At 34.3% G+C, this 25,222-nt stretch overlaps 2 protein-coding genes across 3 annotated transcripts; one reads left to right on the top strand and one right to left on the bottom strand.

Annotated features, from left to right (window-relative positions):
* On the bottom strand, positions 1 to 20,587 carry LOC115446072 (probable cytochrome P450 301a1, mitochondrial). Its single transcript, XM_030172630.2, has 8 exons — positions 20,062 to 20,587; positions 4,349 to 4,542; positions 3,775 to 3,976; positions 3,115 to 3,277; positions 2,416 to 2,585; positions 1,904 to 1,982; positions 858 to 1,055; positions 1 to 544 (listed from the first exon to the last, which is right to left on the bottom strand). Exons 1-8 carry the CDS (start codon positions 20,535 to 20,537, stop codon positions 434 to 436), a joined length of 1,593 nt encoding a protein of 530 aa, XP_030028490.2. The 5' UTR covers positions 20,538 to 20,587; the 3' UTR covers positions 1 to 433.
* A 2,939-nt stretch (positions 20,588 to 23,526) lies between these two features.
* LOC115446078 lies at positions 23,527 to 24,991 on the top strand. 2 transcript variants are annotated; one of them, XM_030172634.2, is made up of 3 exons: positions 23,529 to 23,878; positions 24,007 to 24,114; positions 24,683 to 24,991. In XM_030172634.2, exons 1-3 carry the CDS (start codon positions 23,603 to 23,605, stop codon positions 24,986 to 24,988), a joined length of 690 nt encoding a protein of 229 aa, XP_030028494.2. In that variant the 5' UTR covers positions 23,529 to 23,602; the 3' UTR covers positions 24,989 to 24,991. The 2 variants fall into 2 exon arrangements, with proteins under 2 accessions (XP_037303595.1, XP_030028494.2); XM_037447698.1 differs by lacking the exon at positions 24,007 to 24,114 and having other exon boundaries at positions 23,527 to 23,878.
* Positions 24,992 to 25,222: the final 231 nt, after the last annotated feature.

Genomic DNA, 25,222 nt, shown 5'->3' on the forward strand with positions numbered 1-25,222 from the left:
AACCATACAATATAATCTAAACTTTATTTACATAATATGCATATTACAATAATAGATTGTATAAACATTTCCATAATTCCTAAAATACTATTTCATACATTTATATAAAGCAATTACCTCACAGAATATAAAATAAATATAATTGTTAATCCTCTAGTAATTTATAGCTCTACATATCAATTATAAAACTTATAACCATTATCAACATAACCAACTTTCAACAATGGAAACATGTTAGATATTTTGAATAACAGAGGAATATTTAGAAGAAAGAAAATCAAAAGAAAGATGAATATCACACATAGTAAATAACTTCACAAATTACCCAAAAAGCCTTAGATTCTACGACATATTTAATGTTGAAAGTACGATTCTTTAATAATAAACAGCTACTTTGGTGGCGTATTGAGTCAATATACTCCATAGTCAAGTATTATGTTTGTTCAACCATGCGCAAGCGCAGCGGTCCGTCCGGCGCGTACATGAACGTCACCGCGTACTCCAGAGGCTCGTGGTGGTATTCCAGACGATATCGACGAAGTAACTGCAAACATACATCAGTTTATATATTTACTTAATTTTCACAGTGAATTAAAAGAACATAAAGTAAGTCGATTTTTATAACTTATTCTTGAACAATGAGGAGCATCGTTTGAATAGAACACAGAACAATTTTTGATCAACAGAAAAGGTCTTCATGCTAGTTTCAGATAGGTCGCAGCCTAGGGTCATAATTGCAATTGCAGACATTATTTTTGCTCCCGCGAACTAGGCACCCACACGCAGGCCATACGGGTAGGCACAACCTGAGTACCCTATACTTAAGATAAGACAATTAATTTGGCACTTTCATTTACCTTGGCTAGTAAGATTTGTATCTCGAGATCAGCGAACCGCCGGCCGAGGCAGATGCGGGCACCGAAGCCGTAGGGAAGGGAGGCGAAGGGATGCAGCTTCCCGTCACTCTCCAGCCAGCGCTCCGGCCTGAACTCCTCAGGGTTGGAGACGAACTGATCCATGTTGCCAGTTACGATCGTTGGGAATACGACTTGAACCTAGAAACAAAGAATTTTGTCTGGACTTATTTCATCTGATAATGTGATGATGGTTCATAATTATTATGCTATGCTGATATCTTCAATTAATTGAAATACTATTTGTCTTTAAGTCACTGTGAAGTCAGACTTATTGCATCTGATAATGTGATCATGGTTCATAATTATTACGCTATGCTAATATCTTCAATTCATTAAAATAAAACTCTATCCCCCTTATTCATAAACGTTTTTTATCTAACGACCGAGTAAGACTGTGATAACAAGTCTGTTTCTCAGTGCTGACGGCATGGCAGTCTTCGTAGTGCGTAGACGTAGGGCCGTTGTGATTGGCTAATATTGAAATACAACAATAATAACCAATCACAACGGCCCTATGTCTATTCTCAGTGCCGTTGGGCACTGAGAAACAGGCTTGTTATCACAGCTTTACTCCGTCCTTAGATAAAAAACGTTTATGAATAAGGGGGTATGTCTCTAAGACACTGTGAGCTCTTTTTGCGTAGATCGGACCGTCAACAGCTAAAAAATATTGACTTTTCAGTCGACCACTTCAATCTCTACCCCCGTTCCCATGAAGGCTACAAAGTCTTCGGAATATCGGAGAAAAATGATAATACAAATAACCGTGATAAAATCCGAAAAATATCCAATTCAATCAAATTATTTTTTTTTTTCGATTGTGGCTCCATCGTTACTAATATTTAAAATGCGAAATTTGGTACATCTATAGACCATGTCCTAGATTAATACCTAAATTACTTTTTATAATAGTAACTGGCTCCCTTAGGGATTAACCTGTTAAAGAATCTCAACACACGACGAGAGTTGAATAATAATCTACTCACCCCTTTAGGAATGTGATACCCGCAAATGACGTCATCTTCTTGCAAAGTTCTTCCATTACCAATAACTGTTGAATACATTCTGTAATTTAAAAAGTGCAATTCATTACATTTTCAGCACCTATCAGTGAATTTTTGATTACCTAATCTTGGATTTTTTAAACATAATGATCACCAAATTTATTAAGCAGAATCAGTGCCCAAATTAATATCGTCCTTAAAATATATTTTGACTTTTAGTAGCTTAAGACGAACGGACGGACCACACGGCGTAAAATGGGTGCCACGATTACCAGTGGCAAATGGTAAAGTTTTCCAAAAGGAAACTCGAAACAACATATAGGTACTGATATACATAAATGCAGTCTACAAATCGTTCTAATGATGATTAGATTTTACATAAATTCCGAAAGCAAGAATTGAGTTATATGAACCCTTCGCAACTGATGGGTACACCTCTGTATACCCTTTCATAAAGGCGTGATGTATGCTTGTTAAAAGATAAATAGATTTACCTGAACACTTCTCTAACGAAAGCCTTAGTGTAGTGCAGTTTGTCCAAGTCGGAGTAGTTGATCGGCTTGCTTGGGTCGGGCAGCACTCGCTTTATCTCCTCCCTCATCTTGTCTTGCTGCTTCAGCCTCGTCGCTGCCTGATACAGGATTGAGCACACCGCCATTGATATCTGCAATTGTGTGATCATATTTAGTTGCATACCTACTTGTACGATACATTTAATATAATGAAAGTATAATGGTGGTCTTAATGCTTTAGGCATTTTCTCGCAGTCAACCTTTAAGTGCTGCAGAGACTAAAGAAGGTGTATACAGAGACAGAGAAGGGGGTGGATGAAACATTAATAAAATGATTTCCATAGTACATTAATATAATAAATTTATACAAAATATACAACAGGAAAAAACTGCTTACGTGTAAATTTAAACATATTTTAATATCTTCTATATATATCATTGTCATTGGCAATTAACATCTACGTGAAATGATTAAGTAGCGTTCGTTGAAGATGCGAGGTACGATTTACTCCTACGCTGATGACTTATCAGACCTATTCTGGCCCGAAATATACGGCCGCAATTTTGGGCAGATAAGGAAGGAAGGCAAGTCCTAGATAACAGCTCATTTTGTGCACTAGAAATTTACTAATGATATAAATATGGCTTCGAATTCGTAGGTACCTTAAAAAAGTAACTTACCGTATCAATACCAACTAAGATCAGATCAAGAGCCATGATGGTGGCTATTTTAGGATCTTTTTCACTCTGCAGCACCCTTTCTATTAATGATAGATCATTCTCTGAGGTTACTTTCTTCGTCTTAAGCCTTTCTAGGGCCTCGTTTATGTACCGGCTGCAAATACTGAAAATGAAATATATTTTTACTGTGAGTATATGAATAGATTTTACTTGAATAGGTACGGTTACCCACAAAAGTAGCTAACAAATTCAAAATTTTAAATCGCCTTTAAACATTTGTGTCCTTATCAACAATCGTTTTTATTCTCTAAAATAAACCTCAAACTTTATTTAAGATAAAGAGTAATAAATATTTCAATTTAAGTCAATATTTAGAAGCATTTTCAAGTTTTCAGTTTGCTCAGCTACTTTTGTAGCTGACTGTACATGTATCGCACTCGAAATTTTCATTGCACCTACTACGTTATGATATTTCTGAATTTATTTTGTATGATACATAAAAACTTCAATCATAAGATAATATCATTTGTACGAATAATACTGAACTAGCCTACCTTAAACTAAAATTGATCGAGTATCGACTACGTAATATTAAGGTTGTAGATATTTTAGATCTAAGCTTAAGAATTCATTGTATCGTTCTGATGGAAGCATACTTACTCAACGAAAAAGTTCATATTGTTAACATATTTGGTCCAAAGAGGAGTAGGGACGTATCTCCAGTACGGCGCCTTCAATTCTAAAACAGCAACGTTTCTGAGCGCGTATTTTGCCGCGTCTATTATCCTCTGTGGTTCCGAATCGCTGTTTATGTTCGAAGACAAGCAACCCAGTCGCACATCCAATGCTACTCGACCGATGCCTGAAAACGATAATAGATGGCGCTGTTTGATACCGTCATTGCTTAATAGATAGTAATATCATAGACAATTTATTCGAAAAAGTTTTTTCCCTAAATCTAAACGTAGCGTAATTCTTATAAGGCTCTTGACAAGCACTGTTTATTGGATCTAACGCGTTAAAAATGCTCTATAAATACCCAGTTTAATCTTCAATATACTTTAACGTACGGATATGAAACTTTAGATATTTACCAATTTTAATGACTTAGGCCAAAAATATGTGTTTTTCAAATTTCGCTAAGAAGTTTATAAAAGTACAACAAAAATAAGTTAGCTTTATATTCTAATGAGCTTACTATGGCCTAATCTTGTAGACTCTTATCAACACTTACATTCCAACGACCACCGATGTATATCGTTGTCAAACTCATGAGGCAAGTCTCCGTTCTCGTCTCTAGCATTTTCCATGTATTTAATGAAGTCCTCGGTCACCATCTCTATTGGCGCTACGTACTTCTTGACGGTTTGAGGTTGGAGAATTGGACGCTGGACCTTGGAGCGAAACGCGCGCCATTGCTCGCCGTGTCTGTTGGAAAATAGTTTATTAGTATAAGATCATAGTATCGACATGTTTTGTATTGGACTTGGTAAAGACCGCTGATGCTTGCGGTGGTGTATACCCATAGATTGTGCGAATCCCAGGTCGAGTTAAACTTTTCGACTGTCGTTTAATAGACTCCACTTTAGTCTACTTGCGGCTTCCATGAGCCTATAGAGATCTTTAATTCAAATCCTAGGTCCAAATTAAACGTCTGAAATTTTGCAACGAACTCATTCACAGACGGAGTTTCAAATCTATACTATTATATATCTTATAAAAACACAAAACTATACACCGAAATTCCCACATTATTAAGAACAGGCTCCGTGAGACTCAATGTTGAAAGTTTTAAAGCCTGCTTGATGGCAGTAAAGCGACAGGTGTGTAAAATTACAAACAGTAACCTAGTGAAAGTTGTTGAACATCACATTTTACTATAATAGGCAAGCAGTTTGCATGAGGAAGTCACAATATGCATGAAAAAAAAGAAAGAAATATTTTTTTATTGGGACAAACAGCATAGCCGACTGTCTCGGTGGCGTAGATATATAGATAGTAAATACACGGTACGAGTACGACTCCCACGGTGAGGTCCTAGGTTCGAATCCCGGGTCGGCCCAAAATAAACGTGACTGGTTTTTCCATCTTAAAAAATTACTCAGTCGCACCTCGGAGTCAGGAAGTTGGTGGTGGTGTGATGCATATAACACAAGTATACCAGATGTACCTACAATGGGAAGCTTCATTCAGCTCCTTGCTACACCATCCTGACTGATGCTGCAACATTGATTTTCAATGGTTACGTACGGACATTAAGTTGGTGTGAAATATAAATTTGACAAAAACGCAAATACGAATAAGTACAAAACAGAAACAGCTTCAAACAAAAGAACTAAGTACCCCTTCGTGATCTTTGGATTTATCTATTTCTCCCACCAAGCAAAAGTACACGAGCACTATTGTATTCTGGGATAGTCTTTATAAGCATTATTATGTTTCGGTTTGTATTATATTATTAAGGCTTATTATCGTATAGCAATAGCTTGGTAGCGACATAAATATTTATGAAAACATCAGTAATTATCATAAGAGAGTAGCAAACCCTCATCGTGCGAGAATGGCGTGAAATTTTAAAAGCCGTTAAGTGTTCATAAAGTTTAACTTGCAAATATATTCACTACTGCTTACATTGACAAAACACAGCAATATAGTCATGAGCCTGAAGAGCAATTGAAATAAAACTAAAACTAAAACTTTTTAGTTTTATTTCAATGTCTAACATTCGCGTAAACATAAGAAATCATTACTGAAGAGCAATTGTTATAACTTATAGACGAGGATAAAGTAAAATTAATTTTCAAAATCATATTTTTAGATAAATTATTTAGAGACTACCGTCACTTACTAAACTTGTTTCAAAGGAGTGGTGCAAAAAACTCGCTCAACAAGTTTAGATCTTAGAAATAGTGTCGAATAACTGTGTGTATTGGCGGAGAATTGCGCTATGAACCAACCAGCATCTACTATACCACGTATGCTTTCTATTTCCTAGATATCTTATATTTATATCTCAAGTCAACCTGAATGAGGTTAAAATACATCTAATTAATACATTGAAATCATTATAATCATGATGGACTTCACCTGTAGTGACCTTTGCTTAATTTTTTTTATCATAGCAATAAATAGTAGACAATTAAAGATAAGTAAATATAACTTAGCATTGTTATATCCAAACTAGTTAGTTATCGTTCTAAATTTGAATTTCCTTAAACTGTAATTGAGCCTGTCACAGACAACGTCATGTTACTGGCAGCCAATAAAAAATAAACTTAAAATAAAAAAAAAAACTTCGTTCACATACAAAAAATCCCAAACTTTTTCCTTCTAAATAATAGATTCACATTTTATTACAGCGTTCTTTTACCTACAATGCGCTAAGAATATTGATGAGTAACTAGGCACTGAGCAGCAATGAGGTCGCTCACCTTGTTTTTACCATTTAACATAAGAAGTTAACCCTTTAAATATGGTATTGTTGCAAAATTATTTTTGGGACAGTATATTCAATATAAATTATTTTAGTCACTGTCATAAAGAATATCGTAATATGTCCCTTATTCAATTTTAGTCCAAGGTGGATTACATCTTCCAAATCTATCCTTCGCTCACTTTATCTCCGAAAACAATAGCTTAATTTTTTACAGTGAAAGGACAAACGAGTTATTAAACTGGCTATAAGATATAAAAAAATATATAATGCTAAACCCTGAACGTTTTTTTATTAATTTCATAAAAAAACGACTAAAGTCAAAAACCATGCTGCCAACTAACTAATTATATTTTTTATTTTTACTACTTTTAGTTCTAAATTCAAAATTGTTTTGATACGTTACTTCCATAATTAATACGCAATCCCACCGGTATATCTGGAGTTATGACAGCATTGCTCGGTAGAAATCGCTTGAGGAATTAAAATGTATCTAGCTGATCCGCCATTGGCTGTTGACGCGAACGCGTTCGGAATTACAAACACTTGATCTGGATTCTCGATAATTATTACATAGCCTGCAGATGACAAATGGAATGTTTGATTTCTAATTACAATGTAACTTAACTAATATTATACATGTTTTGTTAGAAATCAATTTTATGAAATTTACCATAAGTGACTCAATGCTAGATTAACGACAGCCTTTGTAAACCAATAAACTTTATGCTTCTCTCGTAAATATTGTAATAACTGCACTAGATCACCATCAGAAACTATCATCATCATCATCCACATAAAATCCACTACTGAACATATGCCTCTTCTAAAAATTTCCAGACGAAACTGTCACAAGCAGTTTCTGCTTTCAATAAGTATCTAAATGAAAAATTTTAATTCACTAAAATATGAACACTTGCAAATCTATTTGATCTCACCCACGCCACTAGAGAGAAAAAAAGTTAACATACTAAAAAGTGTTAAACATTTACATTGAAACGTATTATCATCAATAGCACTTATGTAAGATATTTGCGTAGATTCTGAGAGGTTGTTTGTCTGTTTGCCCACAGTCTCGCCCAGAACAATTGACTTAACCCGCTAGAAAATTTCAAGGCTTTGGTAGTTTAACACTTTCACGCTGTAATAATAAAATAATGAATGCTTAAATGACTTGTAAGAGAAGAATTTTTTTTTATACTAGCACGGCAAAGTGACCCCACTGCACCTGATGGTAAGTGGAGAGGGGTCCAATAGAACGTCGACTGACGAGAGATGATTATCCCTCGGCAGTCGACACAATTATGCCGGCCTGTTGGATGGAATATACACAAGCTGATCGCGGAACGCGACACACTTACGTGAGCCAATATGGTGGATTTGAACACCTTATATACGGTGATCACTATCCGGGTGGATATAAAATATATCCTATCACCAACTACTCACCTATTGACTCAAACTTAACCTCAATAAAAGAAAAGATGCGGACACGATGATAAAGCACGTTAACCTTACATAATGCAAATAAAGGAGTAGTTTAATTTAAAATACGTGGATAAAATTAATAACAATAAGTCTAGTAAAACGATACAAGATACACTAATTAAAAAAAATTCACCATTCATATCGTGTACTCTATAATATCTGATACAAAGTATATTAAACCTTATGAATATTGAAACCGAAAGTAACAATTATCGCAACCTCTCAAACTGTAGCCTAAGGTCTAATTCACAATAACCCTTAAATTTCCACGAGTCACGATGATTCGGCAAAATGTTGACCACAACCTTACCATATGCTAAAATATGAGCGTTGATCACCTAAGTGTATCGCACCGAGATCTTAATTTTTGAATAACCTTTAACCATGGTCATGTTACCATAATATTTTTTTGAATTTTTCCGTGATTTACAGATATTAAAAAATAGATTGTTATTAATTAAATTTAAACTATTTTTCGGATTTTATCGTGGTTTTTATATTTTAATTTTGTCCCGACGTTTCGAAGACTGCAGCCTAAGTGGTCACGGTGGGACTGAGGTGTTGGTCATTCGCAAAGTCAAAGTTACAATATCTACGTACATTTACAATTATACAACTTTTTAATTTTTTAGCTGTTGGTGGTCCGATCTATACAGAATGGTCTCACAGTGTCTTGAAGTTATTCTGAAAATTAAAATATTAAAACCGCGATAAAACCAGAAAAAAAAATTTAATGTCTAACATTCGCGTTAATATAAGAAATTAGAACATTGTTATGGTTTGTTCGCGTCGAATTTTATTAAACTTATTTAACCCTTTAGTCGCAGCGTTCATAATAAACTTAAAAATCTAAATTTATATTACCTACGTTAAAATATTAGATATTATATCCGTTAACAATATTACAAAACGGATACATAAAGCTGTAGCATTATATTCCTTCGACACGCGCGAAGTATAAAATCTTATTTCGCAATTAGTATAATCTGTGGACAGCCGCAACGGTGCCTCGTCCGCCATATTAGATTTCACAACTCTTGACGCAATAAATAAAAATTCTTAGTTGGAACGACTCGCGTCTATTTATTTTAATTACATTAGAAGTTAGGTAATGTGTTACGAAAGCATAACACCACTTTTATCTGTAGAGGGGAAAGCAGAGGTGCCACTGCTGCACCTAGCTTCCACTCTAAATGACAGAATGTTAGTTTAGTCATATGGGGCATAAATTGCCATATCAGGTAACAGATAATAACTGGAATCTAAAAATTTGCAAAGGTGTTACTAGCCCGATCGGCCTGGGGAATTGAACCCTAAGCTAATAGACTTACAGCGTATGTAAATATGCTGCAATTGGCTTAATAGGGCCACTAAACTAGATAGGTAATTTTAACAACAAAAAATCCATCAGTGATTTCCTAGAAATGATTTACTCAGCCTTAATTTCTGTATAAGCACAAATAATTATCTTCCCATGACATATAAATCGCCTAACAAAAAATCGTGTAAACATTCAAAATAATTATAGGTAATTGAACTCAATAAAATCAGTACATCTCAGCATTAAGTAATCTTAGATGGATTGTGAATGTTAATATCGGCCTTGCTGATTACCTAAATAGTTGTTTGCATACATTAAATTTAATCGTACTATTGTACATAATAATCTGTTTTATTAATTAGTTTTGCATGACTGGTGGTAAGATAATTTATATTCGCCCGGATAGCGACCACCGTACACAAGGTGTTAAACCCCGCCATAATGGCCCACGTGTGTCGCGTTCCGGGATCAGCCTGTGTTTAGTCGCTTCCCACAGACCGGCATAATTGTGTCGACTGCCGAGGGATAATCACTCGTCAGTCAATATTCTAATGGACCCCACTCCACTTTCAATCAGGTACAGTGGAGTCAATTCTCCGGGCTCGTATAAAAAAAATTGCGTATTGGAAGGATCGATTTTTTTTTAATTTCTTTTATATCATAATACTTACTACGCCCGTACACAAAGTTAAATCTGAGAATTTGTTAGTTCTGATAAAAAATAAAACAATTTCTAAAAACTCATCAGAAAATTTGGTAGAAAGGCTCAACTCAATGACTAATTTTACCTCACTTTCTTAACTACAAATTGCTGAAAAGGACATTCTAATGCAAATGATGTTAAGGAAAGAATGTAATAGCTAAGGCCATTTTTGGACTTCATTAGTCATTATAGTACGCGCATCACGTCATAGTTCGCTTTCGCGGCCCGCTTGGCAAGTGGGCCAAGTGTCCACTAGAAACTCGATTTTGTCTCTTTAAAATAACGCGTGTAGGAAGTGCGTTAGACATTCATTAATAAAAAAATATTTAAAGTTTTTTTTATTGAATTACGTTATATCCAATGATGACGGATCTGTGTTGTTAAGGACAGTAATTGTTTGAGGTTTATATATAAAACTTCAAATTTATTATCGTCAATATCCAGGATTTAAAATTTCGCTAAGTTACGCTTAATCAAAACACAAATTTACTCGATCAGCTGGTAACCAAACCCGCCATCTTGCCTTGATTTAAATTAAGAACTAGTGATGTTTTTAACTATTTAAGCAATTCTTAACCACGTCTTAAAGCTAAAATAAATTTGTAAGTAAGACTGTATGTTTCCCATGAGTAAATAAAGTATAAACGTACGTTCTACGTAAATTTAAGGTAGAAATGAAAATAAAAATTAGTCAACCGTTGTGGACATTTCCACCGATTTTGGAAATCCCATTCAGCAAAACTGCGTCTTAGCATTAATTTGAATTCCGAGAAAGTCTAATAGCCCACCCATGATGGGAAAGATTTAATTAAACTAACTTATCATAATTAAACAGTTAACATTCGCGTAGTAGACCTAACATGGCGTATACGTGATCATGCATAATGGAAGCGGATTTAAGAATCAAATACCCATACCTCAACATAGCAAAATTATAAGAATTTTCCAGTTTTTATATCGTTTATGAAATGTGGTTGACCTTCGAATATCACAATGTATATTGTCACCAGCGTAATTTGAGCTGTTTGCCTTAAAAAATAAAATACAATGTCTATCAGACAAAAATACAACTAAAGAAGAATAACATTTATTTATTTTTATTTTGTACACATGGTATACAGGCGGACTTAATGCCATGGGCATTCTCTCCCATGTAAGTTGGAGTAGAGAGGACGGAGGCATATTTATGTAAAAGGAAAGAGGAAAACACATTATAAGGGTAACAATGAAACAAATGTATGACCTAGTTATAAAATGTATCGAGTTAAGAACGGTATAAAATCAAGAAGTAAGTAAATAAAATATGTATACAAATATTCAAACTTACACTAAAAAAAAGAATACGTAACGTTTAGTCGTGGTCTTTGACAAGCAACAACAACAAACAAGGTTTTTTTTATATTCTGGTGGTAGGTCTCACATATGTGAGAGTCTGCCTGGGTAGGCACCACCGCAAAGCAGAAGTGTGTAGTCACTGTTGTGTTCTGGTTTGAAGGATATTATAGCCAGTGTAACTACTGGACATAATAAGACTTAACATCTCATGTCTCAGGATGGCGAGCGCAGTAGAATACCACACAATACTTTGTAATTCAAGGATGGTGTTTCCACTGTCTATAGGCGGTCGTATCGCTTACCATCAGGCGAACACCAAGCTCGTCTCGTCATTCGAAGCAATAAAAAAAAATCCCTGTTCCCAGTATAGGAATAAACTTTCCCACTTCTGATATAATCACCTTTTTTGTCAATGCAAGGTAATCAACTCAAACCGGTGCGAATCATGTTTAACGACTTATTCTGACAGGTTTTATCTACACCACTGACTTTACATCAATAAGAACACTGTTTGATATATTAATTTACGTAAAGATACAAATTTTAACATGAAATAATGAGACAACCAATATACTGAATGAATTCTTATATTTACGCGAATGTACATTTAAATAATATATTGGTTATTGAAATAAAACTATTTACAGATTATATCGCGGTTATTCATATTATTATTTTCTCCGGACGTTTCGAAGACTGCAGTCTCCACGGTCACGGGGCGGACTGAAGCCAATGGGCGTAAATATTTTTATTTTAATAATCAATATTCTTTTTAAATTTAATACTGTTTATATTTGCCTCTAAATTATAATAATTAAAAGAGCTATATTTTCTTGCAGTATAGCTAATCTAAACATAATATTAATTCTACATTTTGGGCTCTCAAGAAACAAAGATTTTCTATACATTTTTCTCGCATACATTTTCTTTAAAACTCTTCCTACTTGCAACTCTTTCTGATTTTCCTACATCGCCATTCACATTGTTTCAATAACGTTAGTGCATGTATAAAGAGTGAATATTAAAATTATTCGATAATTTATTTGAGAATGTTACCTACAATAATTATCATTTCATCGGAAGTAATTATCAAAGTCATTCGTCAACTCATTAACAAATTTAGGATGTTATTGTAATCAGGTCAATTTACTAAATGTTAATTTATGAAATAATCCATAAGTTCCCATAGTTAATGACTAAAATGCTCTCAAACAATCGATGCTCTCCCATACTGAATTACTAATAATACTCTTAAACTAATCATCGCTGCCAGAATTCCAAATTTTCAAATTAGATTCGTTATGTTTGTCACTATTCGCTCTTAAGAAATCAAAATAAACTAACCTTTAATATTTATTATACTAGTTGACCCGACAGACGTTGTCCCGTCTTAACAATGAATTTTGAGCGCGCATTCTGTCAATCGCTGACAGTTATTTCAAACAATTGACAGTTATATAAAATTAATATTTTCGTTAAGTTTTCTTAAATTTTGTAATTTTCCACGCAATTTTTTGAATTTTTTCTTTCATAAGAACCTTCTACTGACAATAAAAAACACACCAAAAAAAATAATAGTGAAATCGGTCCAGCCGTTCACGCGTGATGGCGTAACCAAAGGAAATAGGGATTCATTTTTATATATATAATAAAGATGGTTGCGTAAATCATTTGAATACAGCGTTTCTAGAATAACGATGATTGGTCGAATGTAGGCACCAGACATCAGTACAATCAGACACATGATCATTCAGGATATAGAATGCACAAAAGTAGTATTTACTTTAAGATCCTTAACCCACTCAGTTATTTGCAAAGCCCTTTAGCAAGGTGTTTTAAGTGTTTAGATAAAACTGCAAAGCAATTTAACAGCAATGGAGGATGCATGAACAATTTAACATAACTACGCGTCTCTTAAGTAGTAAGCGAAAATAAACACTATGGTTTTATGAAATTGTAATATTTGCTTTGTGATAGATCTAAAATAAACAGAATTGCCTACTGGTGACTAAATAATCTTCTCATCAGTGATAATGCTTGAACCATAGTCTAAGTCCCAATTTGGAAATTTGAACGGAATGTAGTTGGACTTGAGTTGTTAGGACTAAATATTTTGGGACTCCAAGGCACTTGGTATTGTATTGGGGTAGAAATTTATTCATTTTTTTAACAATTGCATGTCAAACTTTAGAAATAGGTAGGTATCCCAGTCAATCAGATCTCGACAACTCATACATTTTGATACAAAGAAAAATATCTGAAGAACAAACAAGTATAACAATACAAAATACCATCTCATCCAACCTTGCACTAAACGAAGCGTTAAGTGAAAAATAAACATGCGACGTTGTTCAGCGTCAATTCGCGTCAATTATAGAAATCGCTGCGTGCAAATTTGTCGTAAATAGTACAGCAAATAGGATGAATAATGTTGTCAATGGAAACATATTTATTTTTATCTTTATATTACACCATTTTGGCCGACATTACGCTTTGTTCTTTCATACAACATGGAAATGCTCCTTGTAAATGAGTTATAAATAGTATGTTAATTTTAAGTTATGGAATATAAAAATTAGTAGTTCTTTTGTTTTAACAAATCTATTATGTACATGGAATAGCCCAGTGTAAATTACACATCAATGACACTTTACCTTTTTGCAGAGTCGGAATTCCCGCCAAAACGAATAGCTTTTTTTAGCTATCGATGAGCAAAGGAAGATTAGGTCATACGGCTTCACACCTATTATTGAATGCAGGGCGAATAATATGCGTAGGGCATACGTGCTTAGATGCTAAAAGGTTACGTCATTGTTACTGGGTCTAGGATGAACTTGTCATGATAATGATTTAGCGTTTAGTTAAATAATACTTGTAAAACAAGAGCGGGTGGACAATATTTAGGTGTTTAGTTTGTGTGTAATATTTAATACCTAATAAGTATATGACAGAATGTTAAATATTTTAGTTAAATGTATCCGATACTCCTGTAATACGAAAATTGTATATTGTTACTTTTTTATTACTTCATATTATATACATAAGTACCTACTTACATGATGCAATTAATAATCCAACTGCTAGATAAAATTAGTTACTTATTGTGCTTTAATTAATTAATTTCCTAAATGTATAACAAATAAGGTCTAAGCTGTAAATAAGGCCAATAAAAAGGCGGAATTAATAGCAAGAAAACTATTTAGTTTTACTTAGGTGTTTTAGCGATATTACCTATAGACAAGACTGGAATAATTTTGCAAATTAACAAAAGTAACGTTGTAATTTTAATTATATTTCTGACTATAATATCGCTGTACCTTCGGGACTAGTGTAGTTATTTTATTGTGTCAATTTACATCATAAGCTGCATGTGAATATTACATTTTAATTAGGTTTAGAACTTTTGTTCAAAATTTTTATGGACCAACTTTGGAGTAAATCTTATCTATGAAAACAAAATTATCAAAATTGGTGTACTGTGAAAAAAGTTACACGTGGTCTAACATTAAAATATATACAGGTACATGTTAAATTGAGAACCTCCTTCGTTTTTTCATCGGTTAATGAAATTTTACTTCGCCTAGACCTTTTACAGTGCGCTGTCAATGATTGACAAATTACCCGTTTCCATTGGCACAAGGTTCAACGACAATGGCACATAACTGTCAAAGTTGCCATTAAATTCATTTTAAAGTCACCTTGGCACTATTTTACAAATCATTTATATGATTTTGGAAATAAATAAGTGTACAAGAGACTCGTTTTGAAATAAATATTAAAATCGTGCTTCATGACAATAGAACCATTATTTTTGAGTAATTGAAGACATAGGTAACTAAGTACATACTTAATTTGGATTTATTATTTACTTGTATATGAGAGTGCTTATACGGAATCCTAACATCTGTGGAATGCAAATTTGCTAAAAACAACTACTAAAAGAAGGCTTTTAAGATCAACTAGTTGGTCTTACGTTTCCGTGAGATAATCTTTGTTCATAAGAAGTTGATGATCTTGCAATTTTTTTTGGATTCTAAAAATCTGTTGACTTTTATGCAATTGATAATATTGTAGTATAAGTATATTACCGTAGAAACATGCGACCCTAGACGATCGGCCGTCTGTCTTGTCAGGCGAATATCAACTGATCCTGGATTCTAATTTAATCGAACGACTGTGAAGGTTTTTTTATGTATGGTGTCCCCGTGATTATATTATAAGGCGATCTCAAGCCAAAAATACTTACTATCAACTATATTCCACAAGACTCCTCCCGATACTACTCTAGGGAAACACATACAAACATAGTATAATCGCAATACAACCAGTCTTCCGATTTAATGACAGTGTTTTATATTTTAATTTTACGCAACGTTTCAACAACACTTTACAGCCTTCATGGTCACAAAGCTCACGGAAGTGTACTTGGTCCGAAAAGTCAAAGTTACAATATTATCTACATTTTACAATTTAAAAACAAAAATTGCTGATGTCAGTCCGATCTACGCAGAATGATCTCATAGTGTCTTGAAGTCTTGCAGTCCGTCTTTTGCGTTCCGATTCAATTATAATATTAAGTATGATATAAAAATCAGCGATAAAACAGGAAAACTAGTTTTATTTCGATGTCTCAATTTTGTATTTATTTCTTTGAATGACCAAACGACCTTGCCGTTCGCCTGGTGGTCAGCGATACGACCGCCCATAAACAGAGAAACACCATTCAACATCTTAAATTACAAAATATTGTTTGGTATTCCACTGCGCTCGCCAACCTGAGACATGAGATGTTAAGTCTTATTATGTCCAGTAGTTACACTGGCTACAATGTCCTTCAAACCGGAACACAACAGTGACTACACACTGCTGCTTGGCGGCAGAAATAGCCATTGCGGTGGTAACAACCTACCCAAGCGGACTCTCACATATGAGAGACCTACCAAAACACGCCTACATGCGCACAAACATAAGATAACTGAGTATTAGAAAGCGTAATCAACGTCTTGTGGTTTCAGTTGATTACACTCTGTCGTAAACACGAGATAGATGTCAGAATGATTAAGTTACATTGCACATTGCAACAAAGTTGATATTATTGGTAACATTGCAATTTCCGACTTGAATTCGATTTAGACCCGGTATTTTTCCCGGTATACAATGACTTATCCCAGTTCGTAGTGGAGTACTAGACCCAATAATGATATAATATAATATCAGCCCTGTATTATATACTGTCCTACTGCTGAGCACGGGCCTCCTCTACTACTGAGAGGGATTAGGCTTTAGTCCACCACGCTGGCCTAGTGCGGATTGGTAGACTTCAACATCATCGAAAATTCTTATAGAGAATTTCTCAGATGTGCAGGTTTCCCCACGATGTTTTCCCTCACCGCTAAAGCAAGCGATAATTCACAAAGAATACACACATAATATTTTTAGAAAAGTCAGAGGTGTGTGCCCTTGGGTATGAACCTGCGGACATTCGTCTAGGCAGTGTGTTCCACAACCAACTAGGCTTTCGCCGCTAAACCCAATAAGTTGTTGGTATCAGTAGCAAAGGGTCTATATAACCCAATTCCTACCGGATTCCCTTTATGTAGAACTAGCGACCCGCCCCGGCTTCGCACGGGTATAACATAACAAAATAACAGTATTTCTCCACTATTTAATGGATGTTATTATACATATAAACCTTCCTCTTGAATCACTTTATCTATTAAAAAAAACACATCAAAATCCGTTGCGTAGTTTTAAAGATTTAAGCATACAAAGGTAGGGACAGAGAAAGCGACTTTGTTTTATACTATGTTGTGAATTATGTGATTTTAATTATCATTAGAACGATTTGCAAACCGCATTCATGCATATTCGTACCTATATGGAATGCCGGGTTCTCTTTCGGTAAATTTCACCTTACGCCACTGGTATAGCATGATATAACTGAGGTTGCTATTAAAGTATTTATTAGCTCCACGAAGTTACTTATTTAAAGGTATGGATAAACGAATAACTGGCCCTTAGATTGAATGAAATACTTAGTCTGGCCATAAATACTGTTACACTTAATTATAAAAAAATATTACATTTGAATTTCGAATCTGTCATTTTTATACGATTGTTCATTGTGTTTTCTCATTTTGGCGCCAATACATTGTAAAATATTTTGCGATATTAAAATGGTGTGGGGTGATAAAGAGAACCGAATCGCTGTGATAGCATTACACAAAGTAGGTATGGAGCCAAATGCAATTTTTAAAACTCTCCATACACTTGGTATTAGTAAAATGTTTGTGTACCGGGCTATTAATAGGTACAATGAGACCTCCTCTGTTTGTGACAGAAAAGATCTGGCCGTCCACGTAGTGTTCGTACGAAAAAGGTGGTCAAAGCAGTAAGGGAAAGAATTCGAAGAAATCCTGTCCGAAAGCAAAAGATTTTATCTCGGGAAATGAAGATAGCACCTAGAACCATGTCGCGTATTTTAAAAGATGACTTAGGACTTGCAGCCTATAAGAGACGCACTGGCCATTTCTTAACTGATAATTTAAAGAAGAATAGGGTGGTAAAATCGAAACAACTACTGAAGCGGTACGCAAAGGGAGGTCACAGAAAAATTTTGTTTACGGATGAGAAAATTTTTACAATTGAGCAACATTTTAACAAACAAAATGACCGTATTTATGCTCAAAGCTCTAAGGAAGCTTCCCAATTAGTCGACAGAGTGCAACGTGGACATTATCCGACTTCAGTGATGGTTTGGTGGGGTGTTAGCTATGAAGGAGTGACTGAGCCATATTTTTTGTGAAAAAGGTATCAAAACATCGGCACAAGTGTATCAAGATACCATTCTTGAGAAGGTAGTTAAGCCCCTTAACATCACCATGTTCAATAACCAAGTATGGTCCTTCCAGCAAGACTCGGCGCCGGGTCATAAAGCTCGGTCCACGCAGTCTTGGTTGGAATCGAACGTTTCGGACTTCATCAGAGCTGAAGACTGGCCGTCGTCTAGTCCCGATCTTAATCCGCTGGATTATGATTTGTGGTCAGTTTTAGAGAGTACAGCTTGCTCTAAACGCCATGATAATTTGGAGTCCCTAAAACAATCTATACGATTGGCAGTGAAGAATTTTCCCATGGAAAGAGTGCGTGCTTCTATTGATAACTGGCCTCATCGTTTAAAGGACTGTATTGCAGCCAATGGAGACCACTTCGAATAAGATTTTATATTTTTAATTGTTTTATATTTATGTATTAAACTGACACACTGTAAAAGTAATAAATGTTATTTGCAGTTAACAATTTTCTTTTTTCTTTATTACAATATTTATGGCAAGACTAGGTAGTTATGAAGCTAGTCTTAAACAATATTTTAGAACATGGCCTTCTGCTTTAAACGTCTTTTGCTAATGATGTTCAAATACTGAGCAGTCATTTAATATTTTGCAATAACACCTCTAAAATATTAATAAGTTAACATTGCAAGCAAATTGCACACAATTTGATCAGACAAGAATGATTGGCAGTTATTTAAATTTGAGATAAATGTTGTTTACCACCTACTCTCATTCCGCTTTGACAGTCTGTATTATTTGTTTTTTTTTTTATTGTAGGTTACGACTAATTTCTCGCATGCATTTATTTTTCCGAATTAATCCTCTAATGAATGCAAAATATGTGCCAATAATGACACAAATATTTTTAGATCTAGAAATCAAATCCATTTTATTATCTGCCATTATAATCCATGGGTGTAACATTTAACAATTAATTTTGGTTAGGAGAGCCTATATTCAACAGTGGATTCATGTGGCTGAAGATAATTATCGTTTATATAATATATAGTACCTATTTTTTTGTTAAATACATCCTTACGCATGCGCGTAATGATACTACCAGTGTGTGTGGGTAACATTTTTTTTCTAGCAATTGTACATTATGCCAATTTCAAGTTGAGAATGTGGGTAACATTTACATATATAAAAAAGGTTTTGAAATTAGTTAGAAACTCCATGGCGAATCTACTTATAAAACAAGTGTCTATGGCTTTCTTTTATCGACATAAACCTGTTTATAGTGAATCGTTCCAGCGTATTCATGTATTTTCTCTCTTGAGTTTTATAATGCTTCGCTTGGTGAAAGTAGTTCTAACTTCTAACCAACCGTCATTAATGTGTTGACTGTCTAATGATATCAAATATTTTCTACGTGTCGGTACATTTAAACTACGCAAAAACAAAACTGTTTAGCGATAAATATATTTATTTCTATATTTATTCTGCCAACAAATAAGAGCATGACGTGAATCATTTAAAAATATCATGTAGTGCGTATTAAAAAATATTCAATGCCAACAGCTTTTCAAAAAACTATCACTACGAACCAGTTGTTCGAAGGTCAAACAGTTTATTATGATTAAACCATAAAAATTCTTGCCTATTTTTTCTTAATGGAGCTAACATTTAATTTTGTTTAATAAATTTTCCTTATACTTTTTTAATATTTTTTCAACAGTTTACTTAAAACATACTTATATATGTATGTATTTTACTAAATAACCATCCAGCCAGTCCGGTACATCGATCGGAAATGTTAGAAATAAAAAAAAACATACACAAATAAAATATTCAAATCCAACAATTTCTTCAGCAACAAACAAAAGACACTTACACTCCAACAACACCGGGAAGATCGCCGAAGAAATCCTTCCTGACTTCCGATTTATATTTCACCAAACACGGCATCGCTGGACGAAACGGCGTCGGACCTTCGCGCCGGTACATCCTCTCAATCTCATCAGCATCATAGACAAACAGGAGATCAGGTCTTCCAATCAATCCACCAAGTCTGACAATCCTACCATACGTATCCAGAAACTGCTTGGTCACTTTAGCAAACTCCGATATATCGAACTGCCCTATTACTGGCACCATTCGCCACGTATTCCCCAGAATCGGGATCGGCTTGGGCCCAGGGACTTCCGAATAGGGTTTGGCGTTGGCAAAAATTTCCTCGTTTAATTCCGCCGTGGGCGCAATTTGGGACCGTTGTCGTTTCGAAAAAGGACACCCGCTTGTGACGTATCGTGCGTTCTTTATTCCGAAGGGACGCGAATACGCGGCGAACGAGCGCAAAGAACGACCCATGGCGGTTAAGGCCGCTGCGACGACTGCGCGCGCGCACGATCGAGATCCACGGATTTACCGTTGGACTCACTATTGCTGTCATGGTCGGCAATTAAATGCCGTTCACTTTTTTATTTCTAATTCTGATGTTTGAAAGTAAAAGGCAAATGTGTTTAATACATTTTATATTTTGAGTGCTCTTCATTTAATTTCCAGACTGCGGAAGATACACGTTTCACGATTTATATGATCAATTATATCCTATTCTAAAGCTATTGAATTAAGCGACAGGCTTAAAATTCTAAGCCATTTTTTATCCTGCGCAGACTGCGATAAGTTGCCTTCGTTGCAGTGGACCAATTATCCTCGGCCTTCCCTAATTCTTTATCCTCACGTTTAACAGAGCATCCTTCTTTTGAAATTACGAGTGATTATAAGCGGTACAAATCATAACATCTGACGACCTGCTCCTTCACTGTCTCTAATAAAAAAAAACCTGAAGCTGTTATGGTGAAAACGACCAAAACTGGTATTTTTATCCTAGCACGACAAAAGTGCAAAGTATAATTTAAAGTGCAGTGCAATCCACGTACAATGTCGTCCAGTAACAGAAATTATATCTCGCGAAGGTCGCTGCAATTACAGCGGCCTGTCTCATTACTTCCTCACATTCTAATAAGAAGGTAAAATTAAATTATCGAACTACATGTCGGCATTCCTTATTGTACGAAACGGTTTGTAACACGCCAGACAATCCGAGTTTAGATTTTGCTTTATACTTATACAGCTAAATGGGGTTGCAATTTTTTTTATACATGTCTGTATAACATTGTGCCACCTCAATGCTGTAGTTGTGTTCCGTGCGCGCTACGACTTTTCAAGTATTAAGTATATACTACCTATCCCTCAGAGTGGATTCGTAGCATAGACTAATAAAGACATAAATATTATATTTTTCTGCTCAGTATCAGCTGGGAATGTGAAATTTGTACCCGATGAGGTAACAGGCTCCCCTCCACCACATCCAGAGATGTGAATTATTTGAAATATATGTATTTTAAATACAAATACAAAATGCAAAATACCTATTTTTATTTAATATTTAAAATACTTTTTTCGAAAAGTATTTAGTATTTTATTTGAAATACTTTATATAAATATTTTGTATTTGTAAGATACAAAATAGTTTTGTTAAATTTTTAATTCATTTTTCTAATTTGTCATTCTTTTAAAATTCAAAATTAGGTTATTTATAAACGCTCTGATCGTTATCCTTGTCACCAAGAACAATATTATGCCAACATTGCGCGTCAAACGAATTTGAAATCAATGGCGATGACTAGATTAGATCTGGAAACACTACAATATTTAAAAGATGAAGACAATGCATTAGAAAGTCTTGAACAGATGTTCAAATGTAAAAAAAAACTCTTCCTTAAATATAATACCTGCTTACCAAGTTCTGAACCTTTTGAACGACTACTTTCATTCGGTGGAATTATTATGAGGCCCCATAGAATTAAAATGAAAGATGAACTCTTTGAACATACACTAGTATTAAAATCAGTTAAATAAGGACCAGGTATTTTATTTGGAAAACCTATTTTGAAATTACGTATTTTGCATTTTGTATTTCAATACTTTTATTTAAACTATTTTGTATTTTTATTTTAAATACTTAACTAAAAATGTATTTGCATTTTGTATTTAAATAGTTTTACTAAACTATTTTTCACATCTCTGACCACATCATGGAACGGAACACACATGGGAAAAATAGTAGGTGCTCCGGTTGCATGTCTGACTAATCCTTCGGCGATAAAGGCGCGATATAAGTTTTGTTTCTTTTAAACACAATCTCCCAAATAAATGGTAAACTAAAGAGTATATTCAGTTTTAAATGACGTATAATACTTACTTTAACGTGAAACAGGCCCTGAAATAAATAAATTCTAATTCAAATAACTATTGTATAAACGAACTGAAACATACATTAGTAACCATACTTCTCGTTGCGTGCATCATGCTACGCGTCCAATAATCCACGGAACGTCGCGTGCCTTCGTTTTTATTTTATTCATGTTCTAGAAACAAGCAACTAAGTATAATGTCTAATGAATTATTTGATATTAATTCATAGAGCCATGTTTTTTTCTTCTCGAATATCAGCCCGAAGTCTGGATTTGTGCTCGATATATGAATATGAATAGATTCGCGCCCTATCACATCATAGGGTGAAACACACTTGGCGAAAAGTGCCCTTTGTGTATCTATCTCTGCCTTTCCATTCGGGGATACAGACATGATGTGTTTTTGTTTCGTTTTTCCACGCCACTATTTTGTCTGCAGGTATATACTGGGAAATACCTAACACTCATAGAACAACGACGCGGCGCAGAGAGAAAAAGCAGGTTTGTGGTGTTTTGAAGACCCAATAAGATCGGGCCCATACTTAATAAATCCGAGAAAAGGGTGGCTCACTCACTATTCCATTGCACACACAATTAGTGTACCTATGTATTATGCTCTTTGGTCTACATCGTTTATGTTTTTTTTGACTCGGTAACCATCGAAATTAGGAGTGAAATTCATTCAGAAACTGTGAACTTCATTACAAATTGGTAGAATTGTGAATTCAAAACATTTTGTGACATAACAATTATTTTATGCGTTATTACTTAATTATAAAAATTTAAATAGTGACCTGTGGCTACTTCGTTAGATAATTTATCAATACACACATACTTGCATAGTGTCAAGCCTTGTGCTCTTTTCAGGGGTATGCAGAGGCATTATAACACATCTATATTTCGCCAGCTATATTAAAGATCAATAGAGGGCGAAAATATTGACATTTACCGGGCACAATTCCAGACTCGGAGCTGATGTTAACAGAAAAACTCAATAACATTTTCCCTAATCGGGCATCGAACGTTAGCGTTTATACCTAAGTATTATAATTGAGATCATCGGCTTAAAAGACTAGTATCCAATATTGTAAACCTGGAAAAAAATACAAGTAACTAACGTCAAATGTCAAATTTGCAATAATTATTTGTAAACAAAAACTATAGTTGTTAAACAAAATGATCTCAGATTTTGCTAAAGAAAAAGTCTTCTGGACAAGAAAAATGAATTTGAAACTTGTTAAATTCATTGAAAGCCGCCCTAATATATGGAATCCTAAACACCCTAAATACACATCGGTTTCGCTCCGTGATCAAACTTACGCGGAGTTTGCTTCGGAATATGGCAATGAGTTCACATGGCAAGCAGTAAAAGACCGGTGGACAAATATACGCTCAACCTTTGCTAATTATTTAAGAAAAATTAATCATAGTCGTCAGAAAGGTGACGCAGAGGTCAGTGAACCATTTGAGTCCCTCCTTAGTACAAATACATACTGCTTTCACATAATCTGTTCTATACCTATATTCATATCAAATAGTTTATCACAAACTAACATTTTTTTTTATTTCATTTCTTTCAGCCATACAAAGTTAACTGGCATTTGTGGGAAGCATGTAGCTTTTTACTAAAAATTAATCGGAAATCAAATTTGGATAATCATGAGGAACAAAATGTTAATGAGACAGAAGTAAGTACTTACTACTAGATTCGAACAAAGAACTAAACATGAGTGATATAAAGAACTTCACAAAACAATAATTTCTTTGCATTTTTAAATTTCAAAATTGGAATAATCTTTGACCTGAGGTTCATAAGCCTGATTTCCAAGTGAATTCCTATGCTCGGCAAGTGTCAAAAAAAAAGTTCAATAACATAAATAACATTTATGTTATTGAACTTTTTTTTTCAATGTCATATCAATTTTACACTTAACCCAATGATTATATTTGAGGCTTAAAATTATTATGAATAGTAAATTGAAAGCAGTAGGTAGATACTGCATATTAGATTCAATATGATAGATTTGAGTGACCGGACCAAGACCTGACTGTCAGTGAATTTGCTTTACCATGAAAATATACCACTTTGAACCTAATATGAACCTACTGCTTTCAATTTATTATTCATAATAATTATTTGGCCTCAAACATAATCATGTATTGTGTAAAGTATAAAATTGTTCATACCAAGCAAATTCCATTTTATTTTATAATATGTAGAATATGAAAATTTTAATACATATGTTTTTGTTTCAGGAAACAACAGATAGGAAAGAAGAGATAAGCGATGAAGAATTTTCAGATGACAATTCAAATAGTTTGAACAGCAGTTGTGTCAATGTAGCCAAGAACTTAGCTTCAGTATTTAGAGGAGTTCAGAATGATGCATTTGGTTTGAATAACTCAAAGACAGGCCATGTAGGACAAGTTGTAGCAAAAAAGTTGTCACAAATGAATTCCTATGAGGCAGCACAAGTGTCCCATAAAATTACCGAAATATTATTATTGTATGAAAAAGATAATCCTGTTAATCCTAATAATTTAAAAAATGAATATTCGTAATTCTAAGTTTGTTTTATTGAACTTTGAACCGAGTAAGGGAGCAATAAATAAATGATCTAAAGCTTTATACGTTACTGAGTTATTATCCTTTAACGCCATCTCTTAGACAAGCTGTAGTACAAAAAAAATAAAAAAAAAAGTCGTTTAGTCTATGGATACTTTAAAAAGCACCAATCATATTATGTGAATCTGCGTCTATGGCGTAAGTTTTGTGACATATACAGTGTTGCCAGA

The sequence above is a fragment of the Manduca sexta genome, chromosome 7 (assembly GCF_014839805.1).
Source record: "Manduca sexta isolate Smith_Timp_Sample1 chromosome 7, JHU_Msex_v1.0, whole genome shotgun sequence".
Lineage (NCBI taxonomy): Eukaryota > Metazoa > Arthropoda > Insecta > Lepidoptera > Sphingidae > Manduca > Manduca sexta.